This window comes from Antedon bifida, chromosome 2 (assembly GCF_963402885.1).
Source record: "Antedon bifida chromosome 2, ecAntBifi1.1, whole genome shotgun sequence".
Classification (NCBI taxonomy): domain Eukaryota; kingdom Metazoa; phylum Echinodermata; class Crinoidea; order Comatulida; family Antedonidae; genus Antedon; species Antedon bifida.
The window spans coordinates 9596015-9607839 of NC_136227.1; the positions used below are offsets into that span (position 1 = coordinate 9596015).

General features: G+C 31.3%; 1 protein-coding gene across 4 annotated transcripts; it reads left to right on the forward strand.

The window, feature by feature from the left end:
- Positions 1 to 2215: 2215 nt before the first annotated feature.
- LOC144836212 (C-type lectin domain family 4 member G-like) lies at positions 2216 to 11069 on the forward strand. 4 transcript variants are annotated; one of them, XM_078691457.1, is made up of 7 exons: positions 2216 to 2408; positions 3957 to 4076; positions 5330 to 5443; positions 7029 to 7055; positions 7564 to 7803; positions 10112 to 10231; positions 10402 to 11069. In XM_078691457.1, the coding sequence occupies exons 1-7, from the start codon at positions 2345 to 2347 to the stop codon at positions 10404 to 10406; spliced, it is 690 nt and encodes a 229-aa protein (XP_078547583.1). In that variant the 5' UTR covers positions 2216 to 2344; the 3' UTR covers positions 10407 to 11069. The 4 variants fall into 4 exon arrangements, with proteins under 4 accessions (XP_078547583.1, XP_078547582.1, XP_078547584.1 ...); XM_078691456.1 differs by having other exon boundaries at positions 10407 to 11069; XM_078691458.1 differs by lacking the exon at positions 5330 to 5443 and having other exon boundaries at positions 10407 to 11069.
- Positions 11070 to 11825: the final 756 nt, after the last annotated feature.

Sequence of the window (11825 nt, forward strand, 5' to 3'; positions counted from 1 at the left end):
TCCATATTGGACGGTCAATGGCTAGTAAAATATTAAAACTATATACAATACAAAGAGTAAAAATAGAAGATTAAAAATAAAAAATAAGCTGATAGGTTGTTAAGCGGCAGCGTTCCATACCCAATCACAATGGCACGACCGAGATGTGGAAACGGAACTCCTGGTGCTCGAAACTAGGGAATCACTTAAGCTAATACTTATATATATATATATATATGTATATATGAAAATCGAATAATGTTCAGCATATTGTAATTTCTGACATTCTGGCTACATGGAAACGAACTATAGGACTACACATGTTATCTTCGAATTTAGCTAAACAAACATCGGGTTGTTATTTGGATGATCTCTTTTGACAATTGTTTTAGGTGGGTTTTGTCAAAAAACGTCGACTCTCTCACAGTTTATTTGTTTGTATGACACAATGAGAAATGCATTCAAGTCTAAGAAAAATATAAAAGCAGATCTGTTAATTGTGCGAACCACAATCAACTCACCGCTTCCATTTCATACATCGACGTACAAGGCGCATAATTCAAATGTAAAGTTTAGTTGCAAGCTTAGATCTTATTCTTAGCTTTGTACTTTGATATACAACTTTACGTTTTGAGGTCTACCTAAAAAAACTGTTATGCAAACCGCTCGAAACAAAACTATAAGATCTATGTGATTTATGAAAGATCACAGAAGACTGCATGAAATGTGTTATCATCCCATGGGAAGTTTCTCCTCAATTCAACGGAATAGATCAGCAACACTTATTATATTCCGTAGGACTACATTAACATGTAAAAATGATTATAAATGGCAATAAATGTATTCTCCACATTCATTATTTCTTATATTTTGATTTGCGGTTATTGTCTGACAAAGAATTAATATATTTCCAGACATAATAAAACTAATACATACAAAATATATGATTATGTTTCTATGTCATTTAATGTTAATAACCACAAGTCTACACTGAACTTAACCATATGGACAACTTTGAGGACGATGAGACAATACATGACTTCCTCCACAAATAACTTATTTGTTATTTCATTAATGTTTACAAACCTCATTACAGAAGTGTTTATTCTCAATCACGAATCAATTAGCTAAACAGGCATTTTGTTTAATCCTCAAAACATTTTAACTTGAGTGTTTAAACATAGGCAGTTACCCAAAGGTTGTACTGTTCTCATTCACGCATGAATTAGCGTAAACAAAATATTTGACTTTCGGATTTAATCTACAGAGAAACCAATTATCAAACCTTTTAGTTGTAGATTGGCTAGACCAGTATCTTGGGTTTTACTTATTTTGGATAAAGTAGAGAAAAATTAACTATATTTTCTTTGAATTATAATCTCTTTTTTTTATTAGAACTTGATTTTATGAAGAGGATGATAATAACAAAAATTGTGTGGCACCTGATTTTTTTTTTTATTATTATTTATTTATACTGGGTGACATCTTCATTCAAAGACTGGTCTCCCAGTTGTAAATGTGTATAATAAAATTGATATTATGTTAGTGTAGCTTGACTTTTAAAAAGGTCAGCATTATCATTGCATATGTTGAGCTTAAAAAAAGTTGTTTTAAACTCTATTCTCTTGCCAGAAATTAACAAAAAAAGACTTGATTTCTGAGTTTAGAGCAGAAACCGAAAAGGAAAATCAATACTAATAAAGTAAACTATTAATTATTCAACGTTTGAAAGGGGCCGGAGCACTACACTAATTAATGAAAGTTTACAAAACAAAAGTAGGCCTATGAAGTTTACGATAAAGCAAATGACAAGCTCCTAATGACCTAGTCTTAAACTTAAAATCATCAAACTAACAAGAACGTTGAAGTAAAAGAAATTCGCCTTGCTAGAGCTACGACAAATTTTGGTAGATTAAGTTCTGTCTGATTGCATTTATCACCAAATTCAATGTCCATTGAGTTATTAGCTAAGATTTCAAAATTGTCTTGAAATAAATATAGGTAAATTATTGGCCTTTGATAACTAAAATTGTGGTTCAAATTTTGATATGCATATTATAGCTTTATTTGTTTAGATTTTAAACAAACAAAGATGTACGCTTATCGAAACATTCTAAAATTGATAGTGCCGACGAATTAGTGAGATAACGCAAATGTTTCATTTGAAGGGCTCCGCCTTGATTTCTAAAGCGTGGTCCAACCTCTTTTTGGAGCATATATAAATGATCATAAGAACAGGTTATAATCATTTATAGTTCTGAAGTTACTCCAGGCAACAGATACTTCTTCAAACTTCAAAAGGTACAGTGCTTTCTGATTCCAGAAGCTACATCAGACTCCAGAAGCTACTTAAGACGCTATCAAAATGAATCGATCAATTGTGTTCGTAATGCTTTTCTGTGTTTGCATTCTTCATACAGCGAGAGCTGGTAAGTGTTTAACCTACTTGTACTGTATGCGTAAGTGGTTGGGTGCGCGTGTCAAGTGTATTTTACCGTAAAGTTACTTCTGGCAAATTTTGCATATTACATGTTTAAATATTTTTTATGTCATAAATCTTCTCATAAAACTGAATATTAAACTGGACTCGATTAGAAATTAAGTGCAGTAACTGTTTACTAATTTTAAATTTTATAATTTAATAATTAGGTTGTATTCAATGTGATAATAAATTCAATTGCTTATAATGTCATGTCATCTTCCTTTTAATACTAGTAGGCCTACTACACTTCCAATTACAACATAGTACCTCACCTTTTTTTCACAATTTTATTTTTACTATTTTGTGAAGTGGATTATTAAAAATAAATGCCTACAAGTAAAATAGGTTGCTATATTCCTGTGATGTAAACTGTGATTTGACATAGCAATTTGTTTTGTTTTACTAATTATCAACAGTATATTTATTTTCCCCCTCTTTATGTAGCGTTAATAACTACTTTTATTATTTAAATCAATACATATTTTTAGTTAGGCTAATGTTTATTGTTTGTATTGATACGTTTCAATATGACTCTCCATTCTTCTTGACAAATTTAGAGTGACTTAAGCCATAGAGGATTTTTCCATGCTCAAACTAAAGATAACTTAATTGGTCACATTTGCGCTTTTAATCTGAACTAAAGTGGTTCTTTGACCAATTGTTCTGGTCGTCGCCTACCTTAATACAAACTGAAATTTAAGCTTTCATAGTATTGTAGTATCCATTGAGAATTTTCAGATTTCAGAACGGGTTAGGCCTACAGTATTACGAAGAAGAAAACTTTAAAATATTGCGAAGGGCGTGGAATGTGTCTTGTGGCAGTGTCATTTGTGTAAATTACAAAGTTATTATTGTTTAATAACCTCCATGGTTATACAGTGTAGACCTATCTTTGAAAGCATCATACCAAACCTATAATAAACTAAACTAAATTAATCCTTCAAAGAAAGATGGTTACATGCACTATTATCATTTTAAATTCCAGAATTCAGCTTTATTTTCAAGAATGTAAAACGTTCGCAATGAGTGAAAAAATAAAAAATGTAATAGGCCTTTGTCAGTTATTTCGACTTCAAAGTAAAAAACTTTATTCATCCCTCACTGTAGGAACTGGTGCTAGTAATTTATGATATACATATATTAAAATACAATAAAAGATATAAAATACAATAGGTAAAAATGTTCGAACTTCAAAATTAGAATTAAAAAGTTGTGTGCCTGATGACACATAGCAGGAGTAACGACTTGCGAGAGCAACCAGGACCAAGTCTGTTGCCACTTGCTTTTTCTCACCAATTATTGTTCACTCATACCACAACCAAATGGATGTTGTTATATGTGCATTGTGTTTTTCGTAGTTTGTTTTATGTTGTCAATTTAATGTAGGCCTATATATTATTTCTGTATGTTTTTATGCATTTATATGTTGAAGAAATATACCCAAATATAAAAATACACATACACACACAAACAGTTGTTTTGGTGATTATTACAGAAGAAGGTGTTGAACAACAATTTGAAAAGACAGGCATTGATGAGGAATACCAACTGACGGTCGACGAAATTATTGATGAAGAAAGTTTCGAAGACATATCAGTCGAAGCGGAAGCGGAAGGTAAATAAGCATTTTTATTAAAATCAGTTAATGCAATGATGACCATGGGCTACATAATTATCAGAGATATTTACTATTAATTTGTTCTACATGTTCAATGTCATGATTGTTACCAAACAAACTGGAGTGGAGTTGAGGCTTGGTGGTTATGATGCTTGGCTACCACTCCAATGGTCCTGGGTTCAAGTCCCGTCATATATCAGGATTTTTTCTAAGGACAAATTTACAACTCCCCTCCCAAAGACTTCGTTTATGTAGAGCATCTTGTGTATATGTTTGTCTTGTGAACCTCCGAGGTTCCCTAATGATCAGCAATTGCTGGATGGATCACCCTCATTAAATATGGTGTAAAAAAACTTTCATTCCTAGTCTGTCTCAAATCATTATTTATATCACATTTTCGGGCAACTAACATGTTTGCAGTAAAACAAAAATGTTGGTAGTACTATGCAGTACAAACTCCTGTTTGTGTGAATTCATGCAGGACGAGGGTGGTATCAAAGTGGTTGCACGTCAAACTAAGCAGATAACAATAAATAATAAGCCCATTGTTGTCTAAAAGCGAAAATTATCACATAGATTTGATTTGATTTCATCTTTATCCTTTCATATTCTTAATTTTTGTTTAATACTTTTATTCATATTATTATTTATTACAATCTTAGACAACTATTAAAAGAGATTTGAAATACGTGTCGGTTCTTTGAAATTCCAATTTCAAATTTCTGTTACAGGGTATTAAAAGGAAGAGTTTTTAATAATGTAAATACAATAAAAGATATAAAAGACAATAGGTAAAAATGTTCGAACTTTAAAATTAAAATTAAAAAGTTGTGTGCCTGATGACACATAGCAGGAGTAACGACTTGCGAGAGCAACCAGGACCAAGTCTGTTGCCACTTTGCTGAAAGGTGATGTATCGGTGGAACGGATGCCTCGCATATTTAAAACACCAACGAAACAAGTAAATTAAAGTAGACAGACTTCACCGACTGCTTTTTCTCACCAATTATCACTCCCAATCTTCTTACAAAGCGATCAACCATGTTCTTGTGTATTTGAGTGGCATACCACAACCAAATGGATGTTTTTATATGTACATTGTGTTTTTCGTAGTTTGTTTAATGTTGTCAATTTTGTGTAGGCCTTTATATTATTTCTGTATGTTTTTATGCATTTATATGTTGAAGAAATATACCCAAATATAAAAATACACATACACACACAAACAGTGGTTTTGGTGATTATTACAGAAGAAGGTGTTGAACAACAATTTGAAACGGCAGGCATTGATGAGGAAAACCAACTGACGGTCGACGAAATTATTGATGAAGAAAGTTTCGAAGACAGATCAGTCGAAGCGGAAGGTAAATAAGAATTTTTATTAAAATCAGTTAATGCAATGATGACCATGCGCTACATAATTATCAGAGATATTTACTATTAATTTGTTCTACATTTTCAATGTCATGATTGTTACCAAACAAACTGGAGTGGAGTTGAGGCTTGGTGGTTATGATGCTTGGCTACCACTCCAAGGGTCCTGGGTTCAAGTCCCGTCATATGTCAGGATTTTTTCTAAGGACAAAATTACAACTCCCCTCCCAAAGACTTTGTTTATGTAGAGCATCTTGTGCATATGTTTGTCTTGTGAACCTTCGAGGTCCCCTAATGATCAGCAATTGCTGATTTAATGTAAATTAAATGGATGGATCACCCTCATTAAATATGGTGTAAAATCAAATCATTATTTATATCAGCTTTTCGGGCAACTAACATGTTGTTGTGCAGTAAAACAAAAATGTTGGTAGTACTATGCAGTACAAACTCATGTTTGTGTGAATTCATGCAGGACGAGGGTTGTATCAAAGTGGTTGCACGTCAAACTAAGAAGATAACAATAAATAATAAAAAATATAAATAAAATAAAAAATAAATAATAAGCCCATTGTGGTCTAAAAGCGAAAATTATCACGTAGATTTAATTTCATCTTTATCCTTTCATATTCTTACTTTTTGTTTAATACTTTTATTCATACTGTATTATTATTTATTACAATCTTAGACAACTATTAAAAGAGGTTTGAAACGCGTGTCGGTTCTTTGAAATTCCAATTTCAAATTTCTGTTACAGGGTATTAAAAGGAAGAGTTTTTAATAATGTTTAGTCTGTGAAGTGCGGTAGTTCTTTCGTAGACAATCGACCCGATGAACTACCTCCTACGGTGTAGTGTGTCATTTTTGTAACAGGTCACTAAAACCCCCAGTATTTGAGAGCTTCGCAATTTCGCTAAAAGACACCCAAGTGTAATTAATACATTTTTTATGATAGAATAACTATGTTCATGTGTTCAATTTATTTATTTTTTTAAAGTAATTTTTAATATGTGATTAAGTATGTAGGTAAGTAAGTAAGTAAGTAGTTTTTTTTTAGTTTTTCGAAAAATAGGCGTACACTCGATAAATTGTCACATTTAGAAATTTTCTATCGTATTATGATATCTGTATCACTTACTTACATTTTAGTAATAGTTAGGCCTAAATATGTAAATTTTGTTCTGCCTGTATTTATTGATCATTTGAAAAAGATATACACTGTGTATTTACTCATTATTATATTTCCTTAGTATAGGACTAATGTCGTCGCATTACCTTTATTCAGCCTGGTAAAGTCACACGACGACAAAGACGCCAAAAGTATCGATTGCATTTAGTTAAAATGCATTATAGACTAAGATGTAGCTTGTTTACTCTTACACAAAGTGAAACTATAGAGACTCCATGGTGGAACTAAACAAGATTAAGTAATAATATTAATAATAATAATAATGATAATAATAATATTATTACTATTTCAACTCACATTCTGTGGTATATTATTATTCGTATTGTAGACAGAATATTATATTTAAAGTTAACTTATTAATAATTGTTTTTATTTATTTATTTCAGAAATTGAACTGGAGACAAGACATAAAGGTATTATAAATCAGCAAAAAGAGAGTGAATTTTAACAATTGAAGCACCATGCAATCTATTTTTCTATTTTTTCTGGAGCATTATGTCATGTATTATGCATGTTTCAATTTCAATTAACTTTGTTCCTAGTAGATCCAAAAGTAGATCTATAACACAGAATGCACATAATTCATTAGTACAGTATTGGTTATCAATTAAAATTAATTTTGTAAAAAGAGGAAAAACTATAATGTGATTATGTTAAAGTATAAGGAGTGTTCTTTTTTGAGAAAAAAATACTTTCAATATAAAATATACTTAAAAATATATCTTAAAATAATATAATAATAATATTTAATAATAATATAAAATAAATATAATAATACTTAAAATGTATAGAAAGTTTAAACAGATATGATTATTAGAAACGTACACACTTTTCAAAAGGAAAAGCGATAAACATTTTTAATTTGCAAAATGATATTTTTTCTTTATATTCTCATTTTTATTTCATTATTAATTGTTATAGGTTGCCCAGATCACTGGTTATCATTCAAAAGAAAGTGTTACAAAGCCTTTGGTTCGAAAATGAGTTGGAGTGATGCTAGCAAATATTGCGAAGACAGAGATGCTCATCTTGTTGTGATAAAAGATTCATCTGAAAATGGTTTTGTCCATAGCCATAAAAAAAACCAAAAAATGTGGATTGGTTTAAAGAGAAGTGGTGTAAGATTTGCCTGGGTCAGAAATGAAGGCTCAAACTATTCACGTAAGCAAAACATAGTTTTTGGTGTATCACTATCACCTATGTTATCACACATACTTCCATTATTTTGCAGCTAGTAATCAGCGCAGTTAAGTTTTTACCTTCACCAGGCACCCATTTGTACACCTGGGTAGAGAGAAGCAAAAGTTAGGAACGTATCTTGAATAAGGATACAAGCAATGCGTCTCACGATCATAGTTCAACGTCGAATCTTTTTAGTCCGCCTTTTATAACATAATAGTCCAGTAAAGATAAGTCAAATTTATGGTGAACATAGATTATAATTCCAAAAGAATTATGGACATTTTCAAAGCTATTTTGCTTCTTCTGTCTTAAAGCACAATCACTTTATAATGATGGCAAAGTAAAATATATTTAATAGATATCCATCTGCATGCAAAGTTTCGATTTCATTTTCCTGACTTTTCTGTCAAGTAAGTTAAATACTGATTGTTGTAGACATTTAAATAATGTATCAAAAACCTCGATGTATTCACCATTTCACAATCATAATAAAGATTTGTAACAATATGCTTGTGTGGGTGACCTTAAAAGCAAAGCGCATGTACCGTTCACTGAATGGTAGTAGAAAATTACTTTACTCCCAATCCCGTTTGAATGCAGTTGATGTGATATGCAATATCTTTAACTGGTGGTTCCTCATCCTTGTTGGCTCATTATTGAATGTCCTTTTTATGCTCATTGAATTTTTGAAACAGCATTCAAACGATCAACATTATAAGCCACAAAAAGCTGGTGGCTTTAATACCAAACAGATCAAATTCTGGCAATGAAATGATTGCAGATGCTCACTTGTTACCAAAAACTGCAGTAGGGGGTAGTTGTCCTAGTGGGTAGTTGTCATAGGGTAGTTGTCCTTGGGAGTAGTTGTCCTAGGGAGTAGTTTCATAAGGTGTAGTTGTCCGGGGGGCGGTAGTTGTCCTAGAGGAGTGATTGTCCGGGAAGTAGTTGTTCGGGTGGTAATTGTCCAGAGGTTAGTTGTCCTAAGATCCAAATTAGGGATGGGTCTGAGTTGTGGGATGGGCTTAAAGAGCCTGAACCACAGACAATGGCCTCATTGCAATACAATATGTGTGTTCATCATTTCATTCATTTCATTCATAATGGTATATTTATTAAAATCATCTTCACAGAAAAACTGAATTGTGATTGTTTACATTATTAAAAGGTAGGCCTACTTAAAATATTTAAAATGTTTTAAAAAGATAGCATAAAATAACATCAAAAATTGAGAACCACACAATACATCATATAAAAACATTAAAATAAACGAGCACAACATCAAAACTAGTAAAAATCTAAATGACTGGCCAAGTGAATTGAAAAAAAAATACCTAACATTTACCAATATGTACAAGAGATTGAAGTTCTAAAAGATAAAGTTGTAGGGAAACACAAAAGGGATGTGCTAGTATAATATGACTACAAGTACGTTGCCGAAATACTTGATATCAGTTGATGATCATAAACTGTATAAGTGTTAAATATTCAGTAGAATTACTATTTTCATGAGATTATGTGAATGAAATTTATGCGGTTTTTACGTTTTCCCATATGGATGCCAATTCATCTCAATTCAACTTTTTATCAGAAAAACTATCCATATAAAACAAATACTTACAAATAAATATAATATAAAGAAATAAAAATAATTATGTGGCAACTGTTATGGAGAGAGGATAAAAAATAATATCATTCTGTTGACATAATAGTGCCTCTCTTCAAAACTATGTTGCAATTTGTTATAGGTTCAACCATGATACTTAATTGTTATTGCTCTTGCTATTTTATACATGATATGTTTATTGTCAGTTTCTAGATACAATTTTACTATGATATACCAATAAAGATTAATATGACTTACTAAAATGAAAGGCAGCATTATCTGACAATCTTTTTCATACATAGCTGCCTCTCATCTCTAGTTCTGGTGGTAGAAAAAGTCTTTTGGGATAAGGAATATGAACCGTAGGCCCAGTGTACACAGTTCATCATTCGAGACAAATAGGGGTTACTCCGGTGATCTGGTTCACAAAATAGCCCCTGCATCAGGGGGATTCCACCTATCTGATAGGACAGTGATTAATTTACTAATGGTAATCCCTGACCACATATGCTAATTTGCTCATCTAATGAAAAAAAAGACACTTTTTGTTTCACATAAGGTTAGAACTCATCATGGTCATCGTCCAAACAAATCACGTTGCTGAGAAACCTTACAACCAATACTCTGTATAATGATAGTTACCGGTGCATGTTATATACAATAAAAACTCCTTTACTTTTGCAGGTTGGCTCTTTGGTCAGCCAAACAATCTCGGAAGTAACGAAGATTGTGTCAGTATGACTAATTGGGGGAAATGGCTTGACCTAAGGTGTAGTAAAAGACAAAGCTTTATGTGTGAAAAACGTAAGTTTTGCAGCTTCTAAAGAAGGCTTATTAATAAATGCAATTAGTATTATTGATTAATCAATCAATAAATATTATAACTTTTTTATTATTGTATTTAAATAAATGCATATAACCTATAACTCGCCATAATGACGAATTAAATCCAGGTTTTATCTTATTTCTTCCAGCATAGTAAAATGATGTAAAATTGAAGGAGAGAGGTGTAGAACTCCAAGCAACTTCCATTACATTACCAACATAATATTTTCTAGATTGTAGTTACATTTCATATTGATTACTTACGATATTGCATTGTACATTGATTGTTAAAATTGTCCAATAATTATAAACAAAATAATAACGCATTAATAGATCATTAATTCATTTCATTCGTTCCATAAGGAGCACAAGTAGTACACACTATTTGCCATGACCATAATACTAAAAGGCAACCAACATCAACAGTTTACGCAGAGAATTATCAAAACGTGAGCTGCTGTTGAGTTTATTGAATTTACCTGCAGTCATCCTACAGTGATTTAAATAAATGGTTTAAATCAAATTCATTAGCCTAAGCTAATCAAATTAATTAAAAAGTAACAGAACGGAAGTTCAAACACAAAAGGTTAATTCTTAAAACCTATCGTAAAACAATACATTGTATCAAACCTATAATTATTCTAATATTATACTTTAATAAAGAATTTAAACAATATTTATTAATAAATATCAATAACAAAAAATATGTATTTCTTAAAATACAATTTTATGAATATATTGTAATAATCTACAAACAAATATCATTATTAATTATATAATATTTCACTTTTAGTCAGTAGCCAATATTAGTATTAAATACTTAGCATGTTGAATTTCTTGCTGATATTGATCTTTTATTATTCTGTTTTTAGTCGCGTGGACGCGACTCTATAGTTCACTATGTCGGTTGGTCTGTCGGTCTGTCGGTCGGTCCGGTATCACTATGCGTTTTAGCACACGACTTATGGCTGTTGGCCTTGTTTTTCTAATGAATGATTACTGTTGCGATTATGGCTATAGAGGGCTCTCTTCACTACACTTTTAGTTATCCACACCTTGGCGGACATACTGTATGATTGTATGATTCTGTATTATTCTTGTTTTTTTCTAGTCTTTTTTTGTGCGTCACGTTTCTCTAAAACGTGTAAACATAACATTTTGTAACTTTGTCATATTGACATTTATGTGAAGTTGTGCGCCTCCTGTATTTTAAAAAACCTCAGACTTGCGCAATGTGATTTACGTGCAATTTTATGAATTCCAATGACTGATCATAGATTAAAAACTCATTTTTTATTGATACTTGTTGAAAACGCACGTGTACGTTAAACTTTAAAATTCGTCCGCTTATATTTAATGCAAATTTATCAAAAATATGCCTATTTTTAACTATTTAGAAAGCACACTAAAGATTTAAAAAACTATTTAGAAAACTGATGAGTTGTAGGCCGTACAAAGTAGGCCGTAAAAAGTAGCTTAGAAACAACATCTTCCTCCTCATAAAACGTAATACTTTTTAACACACAGACTGTAAAAATAATATAATGCAAAAATGAAGAGTTCCACGAAAAAT